Source organism: Bombus huntii, chromosome 15 (assembly GCF_024542735.1).
Source record: "Bombus huntii isolate Logan2020A chromosome 15, iyBomHunt1.1, whole genome shotgun sequence".
Taxonomy (NCBI): domain Eukaryota; kingdom Metazoa; phylum Arthropoda; class Insecta; order Hymenoptera; family Apidae; genus Bombus; species Bombus huntii.
This window is the reverse complement of record NC_066252.1, coordinates 5,506,878-5,533,803: the sequence shown is the minus strand read 5'-3', so window position 1 is coordinate 5,533,803 and position 26,926 is coordinate 5,506,878. Positions and strand designations below refer to the sequence as shown.

At 40.2% G+C, this 26,926-nt stretch overlaps 1 protein-coding gene across 9 annotated transcripts in view; it reads left to right on the top strand.

Moving 5' to 3' along the window:
• The window catches only part of LOC126873921 (pleckstrin homology domain-containing family G member 5-like), an 81,089-nt gene that overhangs the window by 2,673 nt on the left and 51,490 nt on the right, over window positions 1–26,926 (top strand). For 6 of the 9 annotated variants that reach the window (XM_050635293.1, XM_050635296.1, XM_050635292.1 and 3 more), the window contains 3 exons: window positions 1,602–1,692; window positions 1,941–2,028; window positions 4,519–4,624. In XM_050635293.1, coding sequence (XP_050491250.1) covers window positions 1,602–1,692; window positions 1,941–2,028; window positions 4,519–4,624 — 285 coding nt within the window. Of the gene's footprint in view, window positions 1–1,601; window positions 1,693–1,940; window positions 2,029–4,518; window positions 4,625–12,202; window positions 12,942–26,926 lie in introns of those variants that run through there. The other 3 variants (XM_050635295.1, XM_050635301.1, XM_050635299.1) reach the window with 2 other exon arrangements.

Below are 26,926 nucleotides of genomic sequence, written 5' to 3'. Positions count from 1 at the left end.
GGAAGATGTAGCCGTGGATGATGGGTTTGCATTCGTATTTAACGTAGAATCCAATGGGAATTTTGTGGTAAAACCTGATGAACGAAATTGTTAGCCACGTCGCTAATTTTTAAGTTTTACCCGCGCAATCGAGTTCGATTGAAGAAACAAGAATAGGTACACAATGGAATTAATTACGGCTCGCTGGGCGAGCTAGGAAAATTCTCGTCGTTGACTGATATATATATATTTATTTTATTTCTATCTCGAATGGATATTCGCTCGATTGTGATCTGCGAACTAAATTGTTTGGCACAATGGAAATTCGACAAGGCACTCGAGCTCAAGCGCTACTTTCCGTCGAATTAAATTAATATGAACATTGATTTTGAGCACTTTCGATAATTAGTAGACTGTGAATGTTTATGCAAATTCGTATCTTTATAAATAGAAGGTATTTACCTTAGTCTCTAAATATTATAAAGATTACTTTACTTTGGGTAATTTATATATCTTTATACATGATACCTGTGTTTGAATTTCCAAAAAATACATAAATATCCTCAGTCTAGTAATTAATAAATATCAGGTGGCAGAATCTAGCGACCTCTTAGACACGTTTTCAATCGTTTGAACTCCTCGAAATATCTCTACTTCACTTAGTGTCATATCGAAGTACTATCCGTTCTGACGCGAACAACTCTATTTAATAGAACAATAATAATATTTTCTCGTCGCTTCGATAGGGTGTGCCCACGTCGTATCGATAAGACTTGACTTACTGGCGAGCGAGGTTAAATTAATGTCCAATGAAATATAAAGCTATCTGTCTTGGCTACAGCAAAAATTACTTTCTGTTAAAACAATAACTCATTCTTTTCTCTGACAATAATGTCGTAACCTTTCTTCCAAATGTAGAAGCAAATACATAAACATTCGAAGAAAAAATATTACTCTAAAGTATCTAGCAATATTAAAATTCGAATTATATTCAGGTCTCGAAATCATGTTCTATACTATATATTAATTAATAATTCAAATAAAATTTAAATACGAACCAACCTCGAGACTGCTCGGTATTCGCCGTAAAAATTTGATCAATAATTTTGCCTTCGCTTCGTAACCGGGCGCGAGAGTAAATATTTGCTTGATAGATTAATTCAAGATTCTCTATCCTGTTTCTTTCTTTCTCTTCCTTAATACATTTCCCTGTTAAAAGGAGAGCGACGGAATCGGTCGGGGTATCAGGGTCTTGATATCTTGATTTGCCGCATGTAATCGGGTTCGGACGTAGGAGGCGCATTAAGCGGATGAAAATATCCGCGTCGCGTCGGTATAATATGGAACTGAAAGAGATATCTTCTTCGGCCACGCTAGAAAAAGATCGTTAGGTCGATGTAAATAAAAGAGGCTTTCGAGTAAATCCCGCTTGGCTCTATTCTTGTACGTAACAAGGATCTTTCGTCTTGTCCCGACCTGCATCCCTTATCGAGATAGCTAGATGAACTTGCCGGAAACGATGTTCTCAGAAACCTCCTCGATTGTACATCTTTCGGAGCTCTCTTAATTTTCATGTGCGTTCGAGCGTCTCGATCCGATGTAAAAGAAATTGCATCTTCCAGCAGACTAGAAGTACAAGAAGACGAGTGAGCGAGGCACTGAGTCGAACAGCCCCTTACGGACGACACAGCGACCATTATGACTCTACAATAGGTAATTTGAATTTTTCTTATTCCATTTGGATTTGTGGAAATTATCAAAGAAGCCGATTACCAGTTGGAAATAACATTAAAGACAATAATTGCATCCGTGATAGGATTTGAAATGGATCTTTTTATCTCGCACAATTATTTGGTTAATTTTCCTTTCTAATCAGCTTCGCGAAGAATTAGGTATCGTTTAAATTTTTCTTATTGTGAAACGCAGTCGTGATTGAAAGTTTCCGTATTCTTTCTTTCCAGATTTAAGTAATCCGCCCTGGGAGGCCAGTAGTCTCCCTGCTCTCACGCACACCGCCACGGATGAAAGCTACAACGAGCGAATATTCCCGTAAGTAATGCAAGATTTACCATTTTATTGAATCTTGACCGGGTAAAAGAGATGGCGAGAAATAACAAAATTTTTCAACTTCTCCCCCAACGGATATAAGAATGAAAGGAAGAAGAGGTTGCTCTCGAAGAAAGTTGGATCGAGCTAAGTTCTCGAACTGTTAGTCTTTGTTGTTTTTTTAATTGAAGAAACTACTATGATCATATTGGTCCCCAGGCGGAGTGGCCTTCTGTTATCAACAACTAACAGTTAATTAAAGTCGCTTTTCCTAACGTGGCGGCGAGATGCGACCCTTTTCTTTAAAGACAGCTGAGTAAATTGCGCCTCGAAACGGTTTGATGTACGAAGTTGAGATCTCGTAACTCGTGTTTCGACATCAGAGACTCGGCTGTCCCTCACGTGAATCACTTGGAAAATGCAGAAAATTGCTGCCTCGCCTTAAACCATTAATTCCAAAGGAGACGCTTTTACCGATAAGAAACAGGGATAGCTTTGAAGCCACTTCCTGCCGATCGATGGCACGACGAAAAAGAAACCTTAAATCAATCCAGCGACGTATCAACGCCAAGAGTGAGACGATCTTGTCTAACATCTTGTAAGATCTAAGAATTGTTTCGAAAGTAGGAGAACTCCTAGAAAAGAAACCTAACAAGCCTCTGTGATGTATCTTCAGCCAGCACCGATACTCGTTGCTCCTTTCCACTGGGCTTTGTTTCAAGATACATGACTTTCTTCTATTCTCCTGCTTCTCCTCCCCGCCGCCAGCGAACGAAAAAGTCATTCGTTACCACTTCGAATCACCTTGTACTACAAAAGCATAAGTTTACGTGCCACGTACGTAATTGGTTCGACCCAGTTGCTAACAATCCCGAGAAGTACCCGGGCCGCACTAGCCCTGAGCAATTCCGGTTATTCTTTCTCGTGGATGGAAACGAAAGGAATGCGGTACACGATGAGATCCCTCTCTTTTACCCTTCCTCTTCCTCTTCCTCTTCCTCTCCCTCTTTTTCTCTATTTTTTTCCCCTAAAAACAACTAGGTTAAGAACAATGAATTTCAACGGAGATGCGATAAAACATTTTGCAGGTTTTCATCTCTATCTTCAAGAAAGAAAGAGGAAAAAGGGACAGAACCAAAGGAAGGATTTCGATATTAAATGTATTAATGCACAAAGACAGATAGCGAGGTCAGAGATCATAACTGCTCTGATAGATCCTCGAGGGAGTCAAAGGTCTCGGTACATGACAGGAAGCCAGAACAACATGCCACTTCGTTTCTTCTGTCTCAGGACAGAAGAATGATACGGGTCTGACTGGTGGTGTACTCTTGGCATACGTGAGATCCGACTATAGTTAATTTTCCTTGAAAGGATACGGAAGGAAGTGCATGCGGAAGGAAACGTTCTCCCAATCTCGGTAATGCCTACGCAGCGGCCCATACAGGAACGCACACATAGCCATCAAAGGTTCGAGCTCAGCGGGAATAGAACACGGGGCAAGGCAGAGAGGTTTTAATCAGTGCTGGACTGTTTCGAGGAGAGTATAGTAAAGGGAATATACGAGGAGCAAATCTTAACGCGAGTTCCTGAAATTCGCAGCGAACGCATCGACGAACGAACAGAAAGGATACACATGATGAAAAAGATACAGAGTCTTCTGTTTCGCCTAGCTCGGCGGCATTTATTTCACGGCAAGATTAAAACACTCAGAGAAGGTTAAATAGAAAGTATCAGTGAGATCATTTTCTTGGAGCTGCGTGTAGCCGAGGAACCTGTCTTTATTTGCATTCCTTTCTCTCACGATGTTCGGTTCGATCGCAACGAGATTAAAATTAATTGCCGAGCTTCATGAACGAAAGATAACAGAGTTCGCTTTTTTTCATTCTTTCCTTTTCTTTTTTTCTAATTCTATGGAAGAAGGTATATAGACTGAGCGACTCCGCGCTCGTCCCTTTTCCCTTTCATTTCAACGGGTTGATCAATATGAAATCAATCTTTATCGACGCGCGTAGCACCGGCCTGTTACACTAGGAACTGCGGTGAAAATCTTGCGCTGGAATTTGCAAAATTCCCCCGGAATCGAGAGCGATATAATACAAGACGAGCCGGCCATTAATCACACGCGAAGTTCATCAGCGAACACGTGACAATATCGAAAACCATTTCATTTTCAATTTATCCGCCGTCATCCATTATACAGCGTGTGGATGATTCTTAAAACGAAAAATCGCTTTCAATTGAAATGATGAATTGCACGGATCCTCGCTGTGATGAATTACCGTGGAAAGTTCCTTAATGAGGGAACAAAAATAAAATTTCTTTCAGTGGTTAATTAAAGCGATCTGCAAATTGTTCCCGGATGACGACTCCTTTGTTCTTCATCCATTGTAATCCAATCTGTCGTACAAAACAAAATAGGAACGTGATTTATTTTCAGCAAATCGATACACTCGCTGAAGGGTGTATATTTAACCAGTCAACTTTTTGTTTCAGCCTTAAAAAGGAGCAACAGGTCAGACGCGAATGGAGGAGCCTGAAAACAACTGGTCGAAATTTGTCTCTCCTAGATGTCGACCAATCTCCCGTGCAGCTTCATTCGGTAAGTGTCCAACAAACAGTTTAATTAGTTTAACGCTTTCTCAAACTCGCCTGAGCTTGTATTTAGTTTTACTCGCTTTATCCCCTGAATCGGACCGTATGTTATCGCACCGTCAGAGTAGGTTTCTAAACTATTAATCACACGGCTAACAAGGAATTTCTTTTCCTCTAACATCGTGCTGATATGATATGTTCTGTCACAGAATGCTTCGTCATGTTCTAGATGAGATATAATTACTTTCAGCTTTCCAAGCTATTTCATAGTTTCTAAAAGAAAAAGTTCAATTTGAAAACCATATCATTACGTTGTAATACTGTTTTCTTGAAAATCTTATTCTATACTTTTCACTTAGTTTCGCGTGTGAATAATAATATTCCGCTGATTATCTATTTGTATCCAGTCGACGATCAGCCAAGTGTATATGTTATACCAAAATGTTCAAATCCGATTTTATCGAAAACGAAGCGCCACACGAACAAATTTCATTCTACACTTTTTATTTACTTATTCACGCAGAATCAGCCAGTTATCGAGCGTGCCAGTTATCGATTGCTAGCACAAACTGTATAAAGTGAATTCGAAGCTGAAATGGAAAATAAAATTAACGCGTGACGAGCAGCACCAAACATCGTTCAAAGTAGACATCTCATGTCCAATTAAAGCTACTGGGAAAGTTGATAACCGGCGTAGTTTAACAACGATACAAACGAGTACATAAACTTCGTTACGGTGTTCGGTATCTTCGTTAATTAATTGCGGAATAATCGCAGAGAGTGTTGCATAACTGTGCAATGCTATAGCACTCACCCCGTAATCTTCTCATACAGAAGAAGATCTTTCTAAGGATATTCGATGGCGGAACTTTCTCCATAATTAATACTCAAAGGATTTTCGCGTCGATCCCCGGACACGATACGCGGAGGAGGAGATCGGCTTTGAAACGTTTGTGGTAGATTTCTACAAGGTCCTCCTATGCTTTTGACTGGCGCAGCTCGTCTACTCGGCGAACAATCCCCGTTTTCGTGCGGAAAGAGCTACAAAAAAGTCTCTGCCAGAGGCATCGGCTCTCTGTGCACCGCCTTTGAGATTCAGCCAAAGATACGTCTTTCTCCAACACGCCCATCTTTCTATTAAGCGATCCTGAATCGACGCTGGCTGCTTATTATTCGCGATAATTGAGATTCGACGTGGTTGTTCGCGATCGTCAAAAGTGAGACCTGACAAAAGGGAAAGAGCATTCGCATAGATGTCACTCGAGATTCCCTTTGAGCTTGTTTCAGAACGTTACGAAATATGAAGCAAAGTATTCTTCGCGGCATTGATAATGCCTCCACGTGCTTCCTTTTCAACGTTTATCACCACAAAACGTAAAGGACATGGCGTAACTCTTTGATACTGCGGTTTCCGTTTCGTGCACGTGACACTTTACAATAGAAAACGTCCAAACGATGACGTTTGTTTGCACGGCCACAGAGGCTTCCGAGAATATGAGATACTCTAATCTCCGTCATCTTCATCCACGTTCTACTAAACGATACTTAGGTTTCCAAGAATAAGGCGCGAATATCCCCCGCGGTATCTCAGCGAAACTGAAACTGAAATCTGCGTGTAATAGCCTCTTTTGCCGACCGGGGAAATTAATCACGCTCTTAATTAGAGGAAAATGGACGTAGTAACTGATAAAGCTGCCAAAGCGAGAGCAATTATTCCCACCTTCGTACGTTTACGATCCTTGAAAAAAAAAAAAAAAAAAAATGAGCTTCGCGAATATTCCAGGAAGGAAAAACGGTAAAGATGCATCTGAAAGTGCGAGTCGACGAACATCGAATCTGATATGTCCGCCAAGGACGAAGACGTCGGTCTCGAATTTGATTCGCGATACGAATCGTACGACACTGGTTTATTGTTTCGAAATGCGATCGTGTTGATCCTCTCGTACTCACTCCTTCGCTCTAAAATCCATAGCAATCGTGTCGATTTTGTCACTCTTTGAATGATGCTTCACAGGGTCGTTAAATTCGTCGAAACACGATTGCATGAAAAGCTCGTCTTCCGTTCTTTCCTCTCATCTTTTTCGTCTCTTCTTTTTTCGGGTCGAACGAGTAAGGAGCAGATAGGACCTGGACAATGAGGAACACGAATCGATGATGGAATTAATGGGCGTTCTCCTTTAATACGAAACTCTCGTCTCCGTTTCATCTGGCGCCTCTTGTTCACGAATTTCTGACAGCTTCCCACGACCGATCCGAAGCAGAGAAACATTGCGCTACATTGTCACATCATGATTTCTCTCCTTCTCTCTCTTTCTCTTTCTCTCTGTTTCTCGGTCCTTATCCTTTGTCCTCGCTTTCCTTTTCTCCTGTGTTTCGCTTTCTTCGTCTCTTTTTATCTCGTCCCATTCTTGCCTGCTTCATTCGCACTCATTCCACTGATTTCATTTGCCCAGCAGGACGATTCAATCTGCTCACCGTTCTGTATTACTTATCGCGGTTCTCGATTCCCGTTGAATCGAACGGCGTCCTCGCGTCGACGAGGCGACCGTCGATCATGGGCGATGCAACGCAACGTTTCGCCTCGTTGTCCACGAATCGAGAAAAAAATCTCCGGCGTTTCACGTTGCCACGGCGGTGTCGATTTAGCGCGAAATTTTTAATCAACCGCAGTGTGGTACGCGACTTTCAACGGAGATTCATACGATCGATCCGTTCGACGAGGAAAGAACGCAAAGAGTAGCTGTTCCGGCGCGAATTATAGCGCGGCAAATTCACAGCTGCGAGTTTCCGTTAAATCTCGGTGAAGTTGTTGCCAGGAGCACTCGTATCGAAGGACATAAATTAAAATGAATTCACATGGAATTGGTTACACCTCGTTTCACGATTGTGGCTTTAGAAGAAAGAGAATGAAAAGGAACGTTGGCGACCAATGTAGGTCAGCAAATGTGCTGCAGGCTCGGGTATTTTTTATTTATTAAAGCCTAGAAAATTGGATTGACTTTAAGTCGGTTTCTTCATTAGGATTAGCCTGTGTATCGTGCAGGACGGAAATTAATAAAATCAAAGTAACTGTTGCTGGCCCTCCGCCTGGAAGTTTTAATGAACGGTTAATTCACTCGGCGCCCATCGGTGATTTTTTCAAGCGGCTCGAGCTTTTAATTAAAAAATTCGCCCGAAATCCGACCAGATGACCAGTCGAAGTTTAACGAAGTTGTATTCCCGTATCTTGATGAAATAAGTTTTCAGCGCGAGCTATCTGCCGGTGATACGAATACGAGAAAAGGGAGGAAAAAAAGATCCGACGAAGATACCGGCGAAAGTTTTAACGAACGATGATTTTTTCTCTGGACTGTACACGGCATTCGAAAGGATATCGCGGTGCCTGAACTTTGGTGTGATATCGAGATCAATCGATATTCCAGTGGCGATGCACGTTTATGATTTTTCCGAGTAATTCAGTATGGAGGTTCGATTGACCCCGCAACATCTCCGGCTCGCAATCGATCGCAGCCGCATAACTCTTTTCCGCGATGTTCCATCAGACTTATGGTTGCACGTGGCTGATATCGATCCTAGGAAAAACGGTGCAAATAATGAAACGTCAAATGCAATACGATTGCTCGTTGAAAGAACGAGAGAAAAAGACCGTCATGAAATAACTTAGTTCATCCAGGTGTTTTTGTCATTTTTACCGTATGTATTTTCATTGCTTTCCGTGTAAACAGTTGATATTCATAAACAGTTTCATCAGGTTTCACGCATTAGCTTCCATGTTTGATAATTTGGAAATTTAAGAGCGTTTCGGTTGTTATGCAAAGATACCGCGAATAAACTATTCGTGTAAATAGACTGATATCAATTTTGGTCAATTACGTAGAATAACGATATGGTAAATATAGCATTCTCTTGCGTGCATTGTAATATTACGTACGATGTAATAATAGAATATATCTAGGGTTCCGGTTTAATATGATGCACACAATGGCTTGTTTTAATCTATGCACGGGTATACGTCAGGAGAATTAAAAAAAGGAACGATCTTTCCTGAATAACACGTGATATTTAAATATCTCAATTTTCAGCTTTCATCGTATAAAAACTTTGGTGCGGCCATTTTTTCTCACTAACCTTGGAATGCCCTTTTCGCCATCCACGCTATCGATTTTTTGCGCGCGAAATTCTGCTGACCTCCTCTAACCCGCATCTGCCAAATTTTTTTCATATAATCTTCCTTCCTGTCGTGTATTTACTATTTCCGTATATTTTATACAAGCCGGTGTGAAAGTAAAGCGACGATAAGTTTCGATGTTTAAACAAAAAGTTATCTATTTAGGTTATTCGAGAATTTCTACAAAAGATGGATATTTTAGACTCGTGAAAAATGCAACAGAGATACGTACGAAGAACGTTCCAAAAAATACGCAAGGAATCATCGTATGTTAGGAATTTTACGTCACCGATGAATGTCTATGAGTCATATTTACCTCTAAACACCTGCCCAAACTTCAAATACTCTCATGTAGATACGTCTTACCCAGCAAGACATTTTAATGTACGAATTGCATTGAAAGAAATCGTAAAAGTAGAAACTATAACGCCTCCGTTCCAGGAATTCTTCTGATACTGACAATTTCTACAAATTTGAAACGATGGAACCAGATATAGCTATCGGAAATACAAACTACGCCGAATTGGAATATCGCGCAACACCAATCGAACATTATTCGACATTGAAATAATTCATTTTAATGGCATGATCGAACAAAATTGTCTCTAGCTTGGAATGACGATTCACTAAACGACGATTCCTAAAGCTGAAGGAAAGATCGCATGGCGTAGAGGAACGCGAAGAATTCAAATACTTCCAGTGAACTTCAAAATGTTTGGTCGTGGTACTTTTGCCTGGTCTTGTACAATATCCGGTACAAAAATCCTAAACACTACGTGCAGTACTTCGAGCGAACACTTATCCGCTGTGTGGCTGGTCCCTGAAGCGAAGCAAAGTATCGTGGTATCGCGCGTAATTAAATGTCCCGGGTTCCCCGGAGTGTCCCGTCGGGTAAGCGCATTAAAGCGTGGCCCGGGCCGTGCCACCTTCTTCCATTTCTCTGTGTTTTCGAAAACTGCCTCGTTCCACAGGGTGGTCGCGTTAAGTGAGAAAGATGAGGGCGGGAAGGAAAGTAAGATCTATAGGTCGGGAGGGAAGTCCAATCGCTCTGGAGCGGCAAACGGGGAATGAGATGTGCCGCGAAAAGGGGGTAGAATACGTTGCGTTTTTCCCTACACGTTTTTCTCTTATTTCCTGGTTGATTTCTTTAGTTCCTATCGCGGAAACCGAGAATCGAACAGTGGTATGCACTCATGTTTCCCGCTGGCTTTCCCCTCAAACCTTCAACACTTTTTCTAATTCGCGCCTTTTCAGCCGCGATGCTTTCACGTTACCTTTGCGTCACCAGGCTTCCAGTGTACAGGGTATCCCGGCAATAAACGTATAGTCGGGAAGAAAGCAGCTAGTGGAAAATGTAGAACAAAGTTTTTCCAAGCGACGACCCGTTTTCAGGGAGATTCAGTTGAGAAATTTGGTTAAGTATTCTTGAAATTCGTTAATTAAGGATTAGAGATAGGCGCGAGTGTGACAAGAGGTTACGCTACGTGCGAAAATAAATGGAAACTGTAGAATAAATTTCGTTCACAAGACGTTCCATCGCTGAGAAGAGAGTAAAATTTGAAAATTTCTCGCGTGGGTGTATGTAAGTCAATTCTTGGTTGAACATGTTCGAACTTTACGATAGTTGAAACTATTTTCTTGTGAAAGAAGTCTTAAACAGGAAAACAATTTTTCCAACTCGTTTTCTTAAAAAGCGAGGCGCCTAGTGAAAAACTTACGTTCCATATTTTCGATTTATTTTTCCACGTAGAACCACCCCCTTGTCAATTGTATCACGATTATTGGATACACCTGTATATTCACGTGTGTTTGTAATGCCTTTTCGTTTCCCTTGCGAAAATGGTTTCGTGAAAGCTCTCCCTGCCTGATGCGTTTAAATTATCGCGATAGCAAGGGTGGATGAATCTAAAATAAGACAACTACGATGTGGTGGAATTTTTTGGAAAATCGTTGCTCGACTGAGATTCCAGCGCACGGATTAACAGATTTTCCCTGGCAAGAAGTTTCTTCAAACTTGACGTTTAATGAATGAGATATGAAGAGCTCGTGATCGTTACTTTGCATTGCAGATTAAGTATCGATCATCGGACTATCAGATTCATCGGACAATCATTCCTCTATGATCTTGAAACGGTATAATGTTAACGATAATATGTACGAAAACCGTGGCGCGTTATGCATTAGTATGTCTGAAAAAGTAAAAAGTAACAAATTGTATTTTTTGTTGGTTCGTGAAGGATGTGATCCTTATGCATGAAGACGTCACAATTAGGTAAAATAAGAAAAAGGCTCGTACTCTTTAGAAAAATCCTGGCTGGAAGCGTCTTAATTAAAGGGACCTCGATTAAAATAGAGCGTCTAACAATTAACATAACTTATCCCAACCAGCATTCGTACATATATACACAAGCGAATCTTCTCATCCGAAACCTGTTTTCAAAGAAAAAGAAGATGCCCGCCGTGATATTCCGTTAGGTGGCTGTATATGAAATTTCGCTTCTCTGGAAGATGAGTTTTAACGTTGATGGGCCAATATTATTAAGATCTATTAAATTAATTTGTTCTAAAATCTTGACCTACTTTGTTTTACTACAGTTATTAATCACGTTAAAGAAACAAGAATTTGCTATAAATTACGCATATAAAGTGTTAACAAGATTTATAGTAAAAATATGAAAAACCTAAATCTCTTAAAAAAATATTCATATTAAAAAGGCTGCTCTGTCCAAGAATATTGATATCAGAAGCATTGGTTACAATATTTTATATTCGATTCTATATTCCACATGCGCGTTCCTTTTTCACGAAATATCACGAATTTGCCATCTATCGCTGAAAAGCTTGCATCTTCCAATGGAATAAGTTATTCCTCTCTCAACTACTAACGCTAACTAATACTAACCGTACTATATAGAAGTACATTACCTTTTGATCATTAAATAACGTTAGAACCAGAAAACCAGCGAGACTATACCTGTCACATTTTTCTCCTGTAATCTTCATATGCACCAAACGCATGTACGCTCGTTCAAATTCTCTGAAAGTTTCAACGCGCGATAAAGATTGAAAAGAAAACGATTTCGACGAAGCTCGGACTATTTTGCTTCCAGCTTCTCGCCCCTTAAAAAACAGTCGCTCGACGAGCAGAAAGATCGTCCTGTACGACCTCTCCTCCTCACGCAGGCAATTTCTACGTTTCTCCGTTCGCTTGTGTCAAACCTCGAAGAAGAGGGAAAGAAGAGTTGTGAAGACGAAGAAGAAGCTACGTAAGCGAGGGGCGAAGAGCAGTGGGAAGCGTGACAAGGGTGGGAGCGAGCGTAGGGATGGAGGTGGCGTTCGATGTCCGCGCAGTTTCGAGCCATCCCCGTCCGGAGAGAATCGGTATGGGGGTGGGTCGAGTTCGAAATGACGGAGAACGGATTTTCCGTCTAGTAGAACGCGCGACCTCAGCCCGGTAAGATCGACGCCGCCCTCGCCCCCGAGACAACACGAGACGCGGTGAAACAAACCGACGAACGAACGCGACCACGATTCCGCTTAGAGCTGGAACGCTGCCGACACCCTTCGCCAGCGTTGTATCCTTATTTTTGGGCTATCGAAGGTGCAGAGTAACATACTCTCTGTTCCGAATCTTGGCAAATATAACAAACAGGGTTCGATGGTCAGGAAGAAGAATTGAGACTGTAAAGTAATAAAAGAAAGCAGAAGATCGTCGTATGAATAGAGAAAAAGGTATCAATTGATCAGAGATCATTGAAATTTAGAGAGAAACACTGCGATTGTATATTTGATTTTCGCGATCGCCACGCTGGAAATGAACAGGATCGCCTCGTGCGCGAACACTGACGGAGGTTGATTCGCAATCGAGGCAGAGGCAAGATCAAAAGAAATAGCTCGGTGTCCCGAGATGAGAAGGAAACGTATGAAAAGATTCGAAGAAACGCGCGCAACCAGAACACGTAGGATGTCGGACTGATTGGCCATAGGGGAAGAGAGAAGGGACCGGAAGTGTGACGCAAAGTCTCAAGAGAAGGGCCGCTTGTACTCGCTGCTGGGCGGAAATCTCGATCGTAACTGAGAGACCGACACACGGTATCGGTTTTATGTTGGAGATCGCGCCACGTTTCCGTAACGGCGTCGTCGATGAGATTCGAAGGTAACGTTGCTGCATTTTGCCTGTACCGATACGTAGGAATTTAACCACGGAAAATCGAGTCTCTCGTAGAGAACGCTACCGAAATGTACTATATGCGACGCGCGTACGTCGAGCTTATCCTTTTTTAAGAACGCTATAGCGAGTTTAAGCGCACCGTTTAATAAAGTAAACGGGCAAGCAATTGCACAGGAAAGCTTTCTTTCCTTTCTGTCGTATTGTATTTCAAAACATCTAGAATAAAATCACGACTGCTACACGATACTGATCCTCGTTTTAACTTTTCCATTTTTGTTTGAGGAAAATAATGAATTATTTTCATTTCGCAATGCAATAGATAGGGGTATCGGAGAGAATATAAAAGAGTATCGAGCAAGCTACGTTTTGTAATTTCCGTTAGAGCATTTTATTTCCCAAACTCGATCGAACCTTCCTCTTATCACGATTTTATGTATAGGAATCAGACGTCCCCAATGCTCCACTAGAATCCATCGTTCCCCATCGGAGATCGGTAGAACGCGATTTCTATAGCGTCGAACGATGGTCAGCCGTTTGCTTGAAAAATGTCTACGATATTTGCGGAAATAAAACCTTTAGCCGAATCGCTAGTAGTCGGTTATCAGACGACAAACAGTTCTGTTTTTCGCCAGGCTACGGAAACGTTCTGTTGTATACATATACATACGAGAATTTAAAGTTGTAGAAAAGTTCTCGGGGAATCTGTAATCGATACGTTAACTTTCGTCTTTTCTCTTCGGCGATTAAAAAGAAATTTCTTTGCGGGCGTTGCCGGGACGAGTATAGGAAATTTAATCGAAAATCCATATGGAAATTCGCTTCGAACGTTGAAGCCGCGAACGAAACTACGAGTAAACGGGAATCGTAATTGAAAAATTTCTCGTCTACTTATTCGCGGATTTACACAACACGGTAAACAGGCGGGGGATGTCCAGAAGAAATCACATTAACACTCCAGCTAGAATTACAGGATTCGTCTGGTAAACATTTGTCTTGCAAATTACCTTGTTGATGATTCAAATTCAATTCATAAGTTCTAACTAACCTCGTTTCGTCGAAATCGTAAACTCGTCAGAGTACTTGTATGCATTAGCGGGCCACGCTGAAACCGTCCGCGGAACAACGAATCCGCGAAAAGCGGAAAGTTGCCTCAGGACAAAATGAGAAACCTCGATCTAATCGACTTACGAGCGATTTACTTTTGCGATCTATGAATAATTTCACGATAAAGTAACAAGTTAGTCCACGATGTAGATAAAACTTGGGAATTCTGTGAAAATGAAGAAAGTAATTACATTTTTAATTAAATTAATTACATTAGCTTTGCAACCTCGGCAAGGTCGAACCTTTCTCCCGACCTAATCGCATAATCGATCGCAGAGATGGAGTTCGATAGAAACCTTGAATCTTATCTGGGACTCAAGGAAGATATAATTACTTTGAATTCATCGAACACAATTTTATAGATTGATTGTTGAACTGGTAGGGTGATTTTTATTCTTTTAATTGAATAGGTCTCGATTTCATCGCGTTTGAGCGAACGCTAAGAGCCTTGAATCATTACGGAGAATTATTAAGTCGATCTACGTCTGACGTCGGTTCCTCGAAGATCGGAGACATTCTATTCCACGTAGATAATTTTTTAACGTGTAAGATATATTGAAAGAAATTATAAATGAAGAAACTATGATACCTCCTGAATTCTAAGAATTTTTTTAATTCCGAGACGGACAATTCTCCTTGACTGGAAATAATGAAACCAATTAACCATTGAGAAAATGTAACGAATGCGAGCTACGTTCAACTAAAATATAATTTGATAAAACAATAATTCATCAATGCAATATGCATCAACCTAATACTAATGAAACGTACATACTTGTTAATTTTAATGTCAAGATCAAACAAAATTTTCATCGGCAAAGAAAGAATAATGGTTCACAGATCATGAAGCTGGAAGTAATCGCAAGATGGAAAAACGATTCGCGAAAATCGCATGCAGCTGCGTTATCCGTGCATCGTGGTTCCGCGTTGTGCATAAAGCGGCATTTACAAAGGAACTGGAAAAGAAGGTTCGTGCATACATTAGCAGCCCATCACAGCGATACACCGCTTCGATCGAACCGTGCTATTGACCACGGGACTTGAAAAGCCGTCGTCCATTCGTTCTATCGTTCGATCGGCCGAATGCACAATTCGACAACCGTTTTGTGCCATATCAATTTTCGACGAATCGTTCGCGCCACTCCTTGCGAAGCTCTCGTTTCATCGGTAGCCCGCTGTCTACTATCCGACTAATCGATAACGTCGGTGACACTGTCATTTTCTCGTTTTTTCGTGACACGACCACCGCTCTCTACGAAGAAAAGCGTCGCCGGATGTGTGTTCGCTCACAGAGATACGAGATACGAGGCCGGTTCTGGCGTTTGTTTCGAAACGCGCGGAATGTAATCCCAGATGCAGCTTTTTTAGATTGAACGAAATACCGTCGCGATCGATGGGATCGCGACATCCCGCGAAACCAAGCCACCAGAAGCTCTGCCGTCCGACGAAGGATCACCACTCGGTGGAACGCTGTTTTTTCAGTTGTGTAATCTCCTCGCGAATAGATATTTTGTTTGAAGCTTTAGGTAATTCCAGAGAGACGCCGAAAATTTGCAAATACAATAGTTACGGTTTTGTTTTTATCGCTGGAATTTTGTTGGATGACCGGTAGTAATTGAAATTCCTTCTCACACCGCTGTTCAAAACGAATCGAAGTATGATGCGTTCGCAAACGTTTCAGTATCGCGTGAAAATTCGTTTGAACACACGAACGTCTCGAGCGATCTAAAATATCTTTAAATAAACCCGAAGGCTAATAATTTCGCAAATTTTGCGAAATATCTCGATCCAGACCGATAATTATTGACATGCAACCATAATTACACGCCGGATGTGGTAACTTTGCTAATTATCACAGGTTACAGATTATTAAACGAAATTGAAATTGGAGCAACACGTTTAATAGTTACCGATTCTGATGGATTTCCCAATGGTGCGCATTAACGAGCCAAACGTGGTAAGACGACATCATTGATTGGGAACTTTTTTCGGATCCATCGAGATGAATAATTATCTAACTAGCTTAATTGGACAGTAACAATATATTTTATTATTCGCCATATGTCAAGGTTTGTCGATTAAGGAAATAGACTCTACGAAGTTTGATAATTACAAACTTCAATTTCATCGGTATACATCAGCTGTGAAAAATTAATTTAATCTCGTCATAATGTTCTATATACGTTGTAAAGAATAAAATAACGTTGTAGTTACATTATATTTTATCATACGCTTGAACGATGATGTACGTCGTTAATCAACCATCTTTGTAAAAGTACTAAAGTACTAAAACACGAAGACAATAAAGGTCAACTTCAAATTACAACAAGAATTACAAGTGTTAATGGAATTCTTGAGTTTCACAACAATGCCGACGATCGTTAAACAGAATTAACAAGAATAATCAGCCGAGTCCAAGAGCAACTGCTAATTAATAAAATAAAGGTAGGAACGCGCGTCGCAGAATGAAACCGGAGGAACGGATTTCCTCGTACACACATTTTCTAGAAACTTCGTTTTCGCTGTTCACGGAATCCTCATCACTTATCCAGACGTTGCATGGAACGATTTACGAAAATTCAGCATTTTCACCATGCAGCAGTTTAATAACAATTCGTTCTCCCACCGTAAGGATCGCGTTAGCAGAAACTGATCGCAGTTACGATCCGTCAATTTCCCCGGTAATGGTCTAGTTTCGTTGCTGTACGACGCAAACTTTCAACCAGCCTGCTTCTCCCACAAAATATTTTAATATTTTATCGCGATCCCGTCACTGATGTCGCGTTTTCACACTATCGTGTTATTCTCGTGTCGTTCCATTCGTACGAATCATCGTGGCATCAAGAGCGTACGATCGATTTGTCATTTTTTATTTAGAAACGATACTTAACGAAGATGGAATGGAATTAAAGAATAAGAGAAAAATTAAGGAGGACGATCTTAACATGACATAATCGAAACTAAAGATAATCAAAATAAAATATGTGCCTTTTCTCTATAGATTTTTCAAAATAATTGTTAAATTTGCGAACTTTCGTAGAAGTCGACGGTATAATATTAATATTTTAATATTTTCGATACTGTAATATTACGATCAGTATCATTTCTCAAATTTTAAAGGAGATGAAATAAGTCATACTCGTGTAGTTTCAAAGATGAATATATAGACGAGTAATATGGAATTGATCGAGGTAGTGGTGAATCATAAAACCGTTTTTCTATGAAAGATGAGAAGTGTGACTTATCACGTCTTACCCCTGTAGTCTTCGCTTTAATTCCCATTTCGGGTAATAGAGGATTCTGAAGGATTTAGGATGAGATCGATCCGATAATAGAAAAATAATTCTGATAATAGCTCGCCAGTGACGGGTACGTTTTTACGGTATTCCCACTAGCGATGGTGATTCAGTTTCTCGATGATAAAATGTGCGAGTAATTAGCGGTTTTTGTAAGATAGGAGAAATCGCGGGATGCATCGATGAAACTCTGAAAAGCGTGGCGAAAGATGAATATTTAATGCGATTTCCTTTGCCGTAATAATGCAGCGAACGGTTTAATTGTAATCCGGATGACGAAGAAAATTAAGCTCCAACGTTTTATTCTCGACGCCTTATTTTTAGTGTAGACAGTCGAGCCGCAAACAGATTTTAACATAATCCCGGAGATACGTTATTCCGCCTGGGTTTGAGAATTATTTGTTCAGCAGGCTTCACGGAACAATTTCCATCGCGAACTCGTTTCCATGTTCTGACAGATTGGAGTTAAACTTATACAGCCTGTTAACGCTTTTGTGATTGCATTGGGAACGTTCGTGGAACTATTCTTGTCATCTTTTTATCGATACCTCCGAGTAATCAATTTGCTCCTGCAGACAAAGATAAAACGTGCACGATAAGAGAAACCGAGGAAACAGAGATCAGTAGAAACTAGTTTAAAGGTGAAATAAGGAAGAACGCGCGAACGAGGTAATGAGCTTTTCCTAAATTCCACGAAAAATATCGGCTACCGTCTTCCGAGATTCGTAATCAGGATAAAGACCAACGCGTGTTTCCTGAAATTTTACTTGCTAACTTTCATCTGCATATGCATTCGAATTTAAAAGTCTCGCCAAAAATTAGTTCTTGCTTTATCCCTTAATTAGAAACGTCTTTAGTTAAAACGATAGTAGTAATAATTAAAATATATTACTTTCAGTCTTTATGCAAATACACCACAGTGCTTATAAAGAGAAAATAAGTCGCTTTCATAGAACGATTTTAAGATTCAATACGTTATCGATCGATTTCACATGAAAACTACTCTTCCATTTGATTTTCGAGTAAAATATATCTTCGTCATCCTCTTAAATATTAATAACACCTAGAAAAGTAGATTGTTGCGACGAAGATGTTGGGTATTCGAGTGACGAGTAAACTCGCTTTCCTTGGATAACGGGATAGGAGGAAAACTCAGGTTCATCTTCGCTACCACGTAAACGAGCAATAATTCAAAGCTTCGCGTTTCGAATTGAGAATCCTTCATCCCCTAAAAGTTCTTCATATTTTATCACTCTGTATCATCTGACATAGTTACAGTGGATTCCAAAGGTGTATATATTTCCCGGCTTTTCTTGGTCACAAATTAAATGTTTTCTCACCGGGAAAGTGTACGTTCCTTCGCTTATTTTCCTGTTGCAGGGGAGAATTGAAAGCAGTAACACGCCAGCTGCTTTTCCTCATAAATAATACCCACGACGCGTAGCCCAACACCCCTTTACTGGCAACCGGATGTAAAGAGGAGCGGAAAAAGGGAAGCACATGCCGCGTGACTTTATTTAAAAGCGCAATACACCTCACCGGCGAGACTTTGAATTTTGACGAATAAATCGCGAGGCTGGCTGCCAAAGAACGAACGCGAGATCGTGCAACCAGTTCGACTATACGCTCTATTCGTATGCATACCTCATTAAAATTCTTCAACGGTGCGATCTTTTTTTATTGACGCGTCGGAACCACCGCGTTCTTCGACTTCCGGCTATTGGTTTTGTTCGCGTCTCGTTCGCCATTTATGATCAATGGAGTAATTCATACGTAATGAATGTGGAAAAGCGAGAACGCGACAGGCAAGTGGGAATTTATGTTTCACGGGGGAACAAAAAGCGAGCCGGTTAATTGTAATTTGAATATTTATGCAAGTTGAAGGGTTCGAGTAAAAATAACGCCGACGACGCTGGGGAACGACATTAAGAAAAACGAAGGCAGGGCTACACGTTTGGGAGTTACTTTACTTTCGAATACGGGCACGAAGCTTTTATTTTAATGAAGATTGTGAAAATTACGGGCATCCGGTGTTTCGTAAATGAATTTCCTTTTTCCTCGTACTTGAAACCGCGTGCATAAATCTTGAAAACAATCACGCCGGGAATTAAAATCGAGCCCGCGCGTCGAACTGACTTTTCGCGATTTATCTAGGTTAGCGTTTCGATATTTAATGACGTCGGGATAAAATCCTAACATTAAACGATCGAATGTATCAATGATTTAAAATGAGTCAGCGAAAAAAAAAATATTCCTCTGGAGAAATATTTAATCATTTCCAGCCAGTTGAACAAATTTTAATTAACCCCATTCCCTTTCCTTTCGAGTTGTCACGGCTCTGTCAACCGTGCGTGTCTCTAAATTCGGAACGCACCGCGAGTCGTGTTTTATTTTACCAAGCAAAATTAAATAAAGTCACGTAAAATACGATCGGTTTTTACTTGTGTATACAAACCGCGTGCTATGCTATTCAATATTTGGCTGTATTTTTACGCCGATCCAGCTTTACTTGTTTAAATTTCACGAAAAATTTTAATGCTCCTCTGTTATTAAAATCGCTGCTAATTTATTAAAATCATATTCGGATGCTGTTTAAAAATATCCATAAAACATTGCCACCAAGTTTGATTCAACTGTGAGATTCGAATCCGCACAGATAAATTTCTCGAATGTATTATGCGTGTTGTACGAAACATTAAAAAATTTCATTAGCGCTGTTACGAAACTCGACTATCACGATCGAGCATGAATTTTTCCAAGTAGCTACATTTCCACTATATATCTTATAACTTCTCATCCACAATACTTCTATCTCATACATTTTCAAATTTAGATTTCAAGCTTTACCGATATAATTATAACTAGACTACGTCTGTTTATGCAGATTCAAATTTTTACGATCGTAATTGAAAAATTGGAATCTCAGCAGAGATTTCTTTCGTCTACCAACTATTATAACAAATACTCTGGCTATTGGATATCTCGTACATATTTTGAACGTTATGTGCATTCCGTGTATTTTTTTGCATTGTCAAACTTCCCATAAATGCATAAAAGTCTGCGGTCTATTCGTTTCTAACGGAATTTCAAAATATTCTGTATGGAGCATACAGTATGTGCATACAATCTAAATTTTCTTCTTTAAGTATTGAAATACTTTCGCAGAACCGCTATAACTCGAGGCAAGTTGAAACCGCGCAATTTGGATTATCGAGAGCTTGGATAGGGCGGGGTGGCGCTTAGACGTTCGCTGATTCGTTTATTAAAGTCAATATTCCTGGCTCGTCCTTGGATGCACGCGATTATCCCGCGAACGCGTGGAACGGCCAAAGGTTTCTCGAGTGGGATCGGAATTTACCTAGCGAGAAGAAGTTAATTGAGAAATCTTCTTGGTCCTTGCTCCGGAGGAAGGTCTCGTCGCGACGGGTCTAGGGGTGGAATTAGATTCGGTAGCCGATGATCGATGAGGATGACTCACCCTTGGGAACGAACGAGAAACGCACTCAGCTCATAATCGATGCTTCGGAGCACGTGGCAACGAAATACGTTCTCGAATTATGAAATACGGCATGGGACGTTCTTTGACGTTGCTTTTATGCTTGTTATTCCTAGAAGTATCACGATTTAATTCTCAGACGGTGTATATTTCCTTCTCGAAACTAATTGCACGCCAGTTCCGCTTCGTTCGCGCAATAAGGAATTCATTCGCCAAAGTATTTTAGGATTTGCTATCGAGACAGTTGAGAAAAAGGTCTGAGGAAACGGACGAGAGACTGCTTGGAAACTCGAGGAATGCAGTAGTAGCAAACAACATAGATTATGTTCGATATCGTGGAATTTAGAATATTTCTCTGAAAGCTTTCTTTCTGTGCATAGTTTCGTGCGAAATTTTTATTTCATACGATAATGACAATGTCAAATTAATTGTAAGGAAATTCTTGAACAACGTAATCCTTATTCGTAGTAGGTTTCTATAAAGAATTACGAATTGTGTGAAAAACAACCAGTAAGAGAAAATCTTGAATTACGAAAATAGCAACTCTTCGTGATCTTTGTTCAAATTTACGAAGCATATCAAAACTCCATAATAATTCAGCTATCTATCTAGAAAATAATATGTATTAGACTTTGTTCGGGTGCACGGTAATGGAAATTACGATATTGGAATATTTACCACGTTATCGATATTGGAACTCGTTAATTCTTCAAATATTTGGATAATTTTTTCCAAGAGTAATCGTGAAATTTAGAAGATATGAAAATATATCTATTAAAATTTTTTAATAAAGGGACGCAAGCCTTCGAGCCATATTGGTAATCAATTTATACAGTTTTTAGCAAACTGCACAATTGATTATTTCGACTGAAAATAGGAAACTAACGATAGGCAAGAGAGATCTTTTCGCGCTACGTTAATTCGAAGAGTTTAACTTCTTTGTAACTGCTCGTGAGACGATTAAAAAGTTTCGTAGCGTGAATGAGCAACTTGTAAAATTTGCATTTGGAAAATGTCAAGGTACGTGAGAGGCGAAAACGAGCATAACGAAAGTGGTAACAACGATAAAAGTAGCCCGGAAATCGTGTTCGCCCGGTGAAAACGTAATGCAATCCCGAAGCAAGGAATTGTTAGAGGGAAATCGCGAGTAGATGATTTAAAGTGGCGCATAATGTGACATTACATTGAATATGAAAGATTTCAGAAGCGTATTTGGGGCGTGGCGAGTCAAATTCCTTACGCGAATTCTATCTCGCTGTGACAGTAGTTTGTTATCGCGACGAACGTCTTTTTTTTTTTTTTTTTTTTTTAACCAAAAGCAACGCGCTATTCTTCTCTTTATAATAACGTGAATTTATTCTACAAACCGAGGGAAACTGGTAGCCAAGTTGTTAAAACTTTTAACAAACCGCGAGTGCCTGTCGTTGATCTGAGTGTGATTAAGCGAGCAGTGTCGAGCCACAAATGCAAACGGCGACGTGTAAAAAAGAATATCGAATGTTACAGTCGAATGAAACTCCAGGATGTTTCATCCACGTATTCGCCTGCAGTTTTGCCAAATACAAGTTTACTTTAGAGAAGAGGTACTAGAGCTGCGAGGGACTTCTGTCTCGTCCGCAATAAAATTTTTGTTTCTGTTTCCGCGTTAGGATACATTAACCGCGAAATGTTACGAGTCTAATTACACAGACAATTGTACTTGTTTATTATATCTACAGTAACATTTTAAAATTTTGTTTGCACCGTAATACGACGTGAAACATATTTGCAAAGTTTGAAAGAAAATCGAAAATATATATAGAAACTAGACCACACTATCGCGCAGTGGTTACAGAAGTATCTGAAAAGACAGAATCTTTTATAAGACACGACACAACGTAGAATGCTTCGAGTTTCTCCGACTTTGAAAATCCATACATGTTTCACGTTCGTGAATACGCATATATATGAAATTCTATCTTCTTCTTGCTCCTCGTAAGATTGGATAAATTTGAACCGGATTAATTATTTCGGCTGTTATTTTCTTTCACGAAACACCAAGCACGAGCCAGTACCATCTTAAAGAATAATTTACGACGTTTTAAATTCTTAGTTTTCTGGCCAAATTAGACTTTTCGCGAGGAAGCCTTCGATAGGAGTTGTACTTCATGGCGGGTCGATTCAGATATATCCGATCAATTTTTCATGAATGCTTCACAAAGGTATCCTGAAATTTCCTTCGTTGGTGAATGGCAAACTTATTTCACATGTATTTCAATCAAGTTTTGTTTTTTTTCTTTTTGAAAGCAGGTAGTAATACGGTCTGAAACGATCGAACCGTTCGGAATATCTTGAATCTCGTACAAAGCTGGGATTCAAAAGGAACTTTTTTTACGTGTAACTTCACTAACCTCGATATAGTTCAGAGAACACAGGAAAGACTTCGAGTTGAATCGAATTTCTCCAAAGAGAGGGGTATTTGCAATCAAGCACATAATGCTCCTCTTCTTGCGCGACAAGGGGTGGGGTAGCAGTGTTTTAAATTCGCGAGCTCTCCTCGAAAAGCGATTCTTTCACGATCGATCAGCCACGTGACCGGCTAATGGCGCGATAGAGCAAAAGAAGAGAAGAGGGGCCACGGAAATGGAGTGTGTCAGTCCAAGCTAAAGTGCCTAAAAGGACAGAATTCCACTTCACTTGGCGGCCATCTATCAGATTTTCGTTTTAATAGGTGGGTTCCAGCTCTCCTCGCGAACGACTCTCGATAGGTGAGCTCTCTCGAACGAAATTGACTCGAATATTTCTCCTCTGGTCGCTTATTAAGCTGACAGAATACAGCCCGTAAACGGATTACGATGTCGTTTTTAGCGATGCTCCGAGGGATTAGCACGCGGAATCGGTTTAAAGACTGGCACGGGCGAAAGTCGATCGTTGCCAACGTAAATTCGTAAAATTAGATCGAACGAATTCGTAAGCCGCTTCCGTACAGCAGTAACATTCCGTTCGTGCTCTGAATTGCACGGAGTCCTTCACAGGCTGGCTGGCTCGTTCAAAAAGTAACTGTAAATCATGGAACGCCCTATAGATTACCGCCTAGTCCGCGAGTTCTATGTACCGCGAAACCGAACTAGTTATCGCTTTATGTACCGAGAATACTGAACAACCACGATCGATATTATCGAGATTTCCCGAACGAGAGAGACGAACGACAAAGCAGGAAATACGTTCTCCGAATGACGCCCGTGTAACGACTAGTGTAACTTGTTGAACGTGCGAGCTTAACGCGATACGTGAACTCGCGTTGTTACCTTCGACCAACGATATCAGAGAAATTTCAATATTTGGAAAAGACGGATAGAGAATGCCGGTGCTTGGATAGTCGCGAACACATAAACAGACCAGCGACAAACCTCGAATCCCTAGCTCGAAACCAGCCGCTACCACGGTTCGTTTATCAATCTCGTTTCTGCAGAATTTCGATCGATTGGATTCCATCAGCTAAATAGATTCCCCTTTCGAAAGAATTCTTCGAATATTTCGAAAGTTAGATTCTATTTCAATCGCGAGAATTCTATATTCCTCTCTCTCTCTCACACACACACACACTCTCTCCCTCGTAATAGAGAAAAGGGAAGAAAATACACCTACAGAGTAACTAACGTTGGAAACAGATTCGTCGAAATGTTGTCGCTGTTAATCCCGAAAAAGTAAGGTGGATATTTCGTTGAAAACCGTGTCCGTACATATACAGTGTGATTCTACTTGCAGCCAGTTTATCTCGCGTTGCCCCAAAAAGATACAGGATTCCACTTTATATATAATGACTTACGCTTCTTTGTAAAATTACTGGCATTAAGAGTTATGAAGCCTTGTTTTATTAACTTGGTTTTCGGTGAATATCTCGCTGGTACATTCATAAAAAGTTTCTAATAAACGTTCGAATACCTTGGTGAGCCACATAGATAGTAAAAACCATGTAGCCATGTAGCAATGTAGATAGTAAATGTTATAAAGCTTGGTAGAATACTTTTTACAGTGAAATATATAAAATTATTTTATAAAGTTCGATAGAAGTATACAGTTATTTCATAAGATTTGATCAAATCTATATTTCATTGCAGTGTATAAATATTTCGACTTATTCCATTTCACCTTTAATCGATCCGAGAGAGGATAAAAATGGTGGAAACGTAATGGAAGTAAAGGTACGCCGGCTATAATTTAAGAAAAGAATCTGGCGAGCGCTTTTCCACTAGAAAATAGAATGTCATGCATATCTCGGTTTATTCTACTGCGGAGGCATCCGCACCGTGTCGTGCGTAGACTGAAAAATGGCGGGCCGCAGCTTGAAATAACGCGTGTTCCCAGAGCGCCGAGGAGAGTTTCAAAGAAGGAATAATTTTATTGCCGACTGTGATCGCAGAATTCTAATGAACTTTTAATCGACTTCTTCCCTAAGGGACCTGCGTAATCGTTTCTTTTATCTGCCATTCGAAGGAGAAAGGCAGAGAAGTGTTTGGGCGTTTAGAATGATAATTCGAATTCAATTGAATCGACTTTATCGTATCACGGATTCTAACTTTAATCACGAACCGTGCCTCCACGTAGATACTTTTGTGCCTCACGCATCGATGACCAATTAATTCTGCTTTAATCGTTATTTGCCTACCCTCTTTGATTCGGGCCTTGGTTCTAAGCAACGATCCCTTTCTCCCTTCCAAATTAAAGGGATCATCGATACGACACGGGGGATTAATTGTCCACGAGCAAGCTATCCAGACTGCTAATTGCCAGATAATGACGCAACGAACCCCCGCGGTTCATTGAAAAATCCTGACAGAGCTCGAGTGGCTTTTCAGATCGCAATACCATATCCGACATTTCTCTCGTAATGAAATCTTAATTAGGGGAAGGTCGCCAGTCGTAAAGGGATTATAGCGTGACGCACAGATAACGAATGCTGACCTAAATTGAATCACGCGCTCGATTAATTAGTCTTCTTCGGGGTAAAGAAAATCTTCTTCCTTCGAAAGGTTGATAAATCGAACCTTAAAGAGTCTTTAACTTGAGATCAGGGGATTTCTTGTCACTACGCTGCGTTAGAACTCAAATCTGAAAAGTAATTGCGTGGAAAACAGCAAGATTGGTATTCTTTGATTGGAAATTACGCGGTAGAGTGGAATTATTTGGTCAAGAAAGATATTTCACTCGAGTTAAGCTAATTGATTGGTTATGAACAATTCTTTTAACGATTTACATTTGGAGATAGACTTTAAAACTCGTTATCAGTGGAGCGGTAAACGGTGAAGTATGTCGTGTACTTACGTCGACAGCCTTTTACGAAAGTACAGCTTCTAGTCATCAAGGGGGAAATTTGTTCGACTAATTTTAATATTGTCAGTTGTAATTATCATAATTCAATAACCTGTGTACATTCTTAACAGTTATTTGATTGTCTATTTCGTTAGTTCTTGTATAACAACATCTCAAACATTCCCTTGAAGCAAATAATTCCAGCACAAATCGTTTTCCAGTTTTTAATATCTTTTCTTGCTGAAATGAAAGTACATGGTGTCTCTTTAATCTCGGTAGTGTCTCGCAAAATATAAGTTTGATTATTTCAAGCAAGTTTAGAAGATTGAATTTTAAGGCGTTGTTGAAGCTTAAGAAATTCAAATAACCCTTCCTTACTGCGCTTGGCTTAGGAAGACTCGTTTCTGCGAGTGATTTCAAGGGTTGCGACACGTTGCAACACGTCCACTTTCGTCAACAAATCGATTTTTTCGCGCTCGCTAGAGAAATTCACCGGCCTGCTTCCAAGAAACTACCGCAAGAAAAGAAAAATTCTAGCCGAGTGTTCGCCGAGAATTTGCAAGCAGAATCACGTTTTTCCAGTGTGTAGTGACCAAACGAATACAAATCGACACTGGCAGGTGATCAAATTCGTAGCGAATAACCTGTTCCCATCTTCCGATATCGAGTTTTACTTTTGTAGACCGTAATATTAGACGGTTCTAGACTCGTAGTGTAGATTTCCAAGTAACGAAAAACGATTGAAATGGAAAATACGTCTGTATAATGCCACTCTTTGTAGC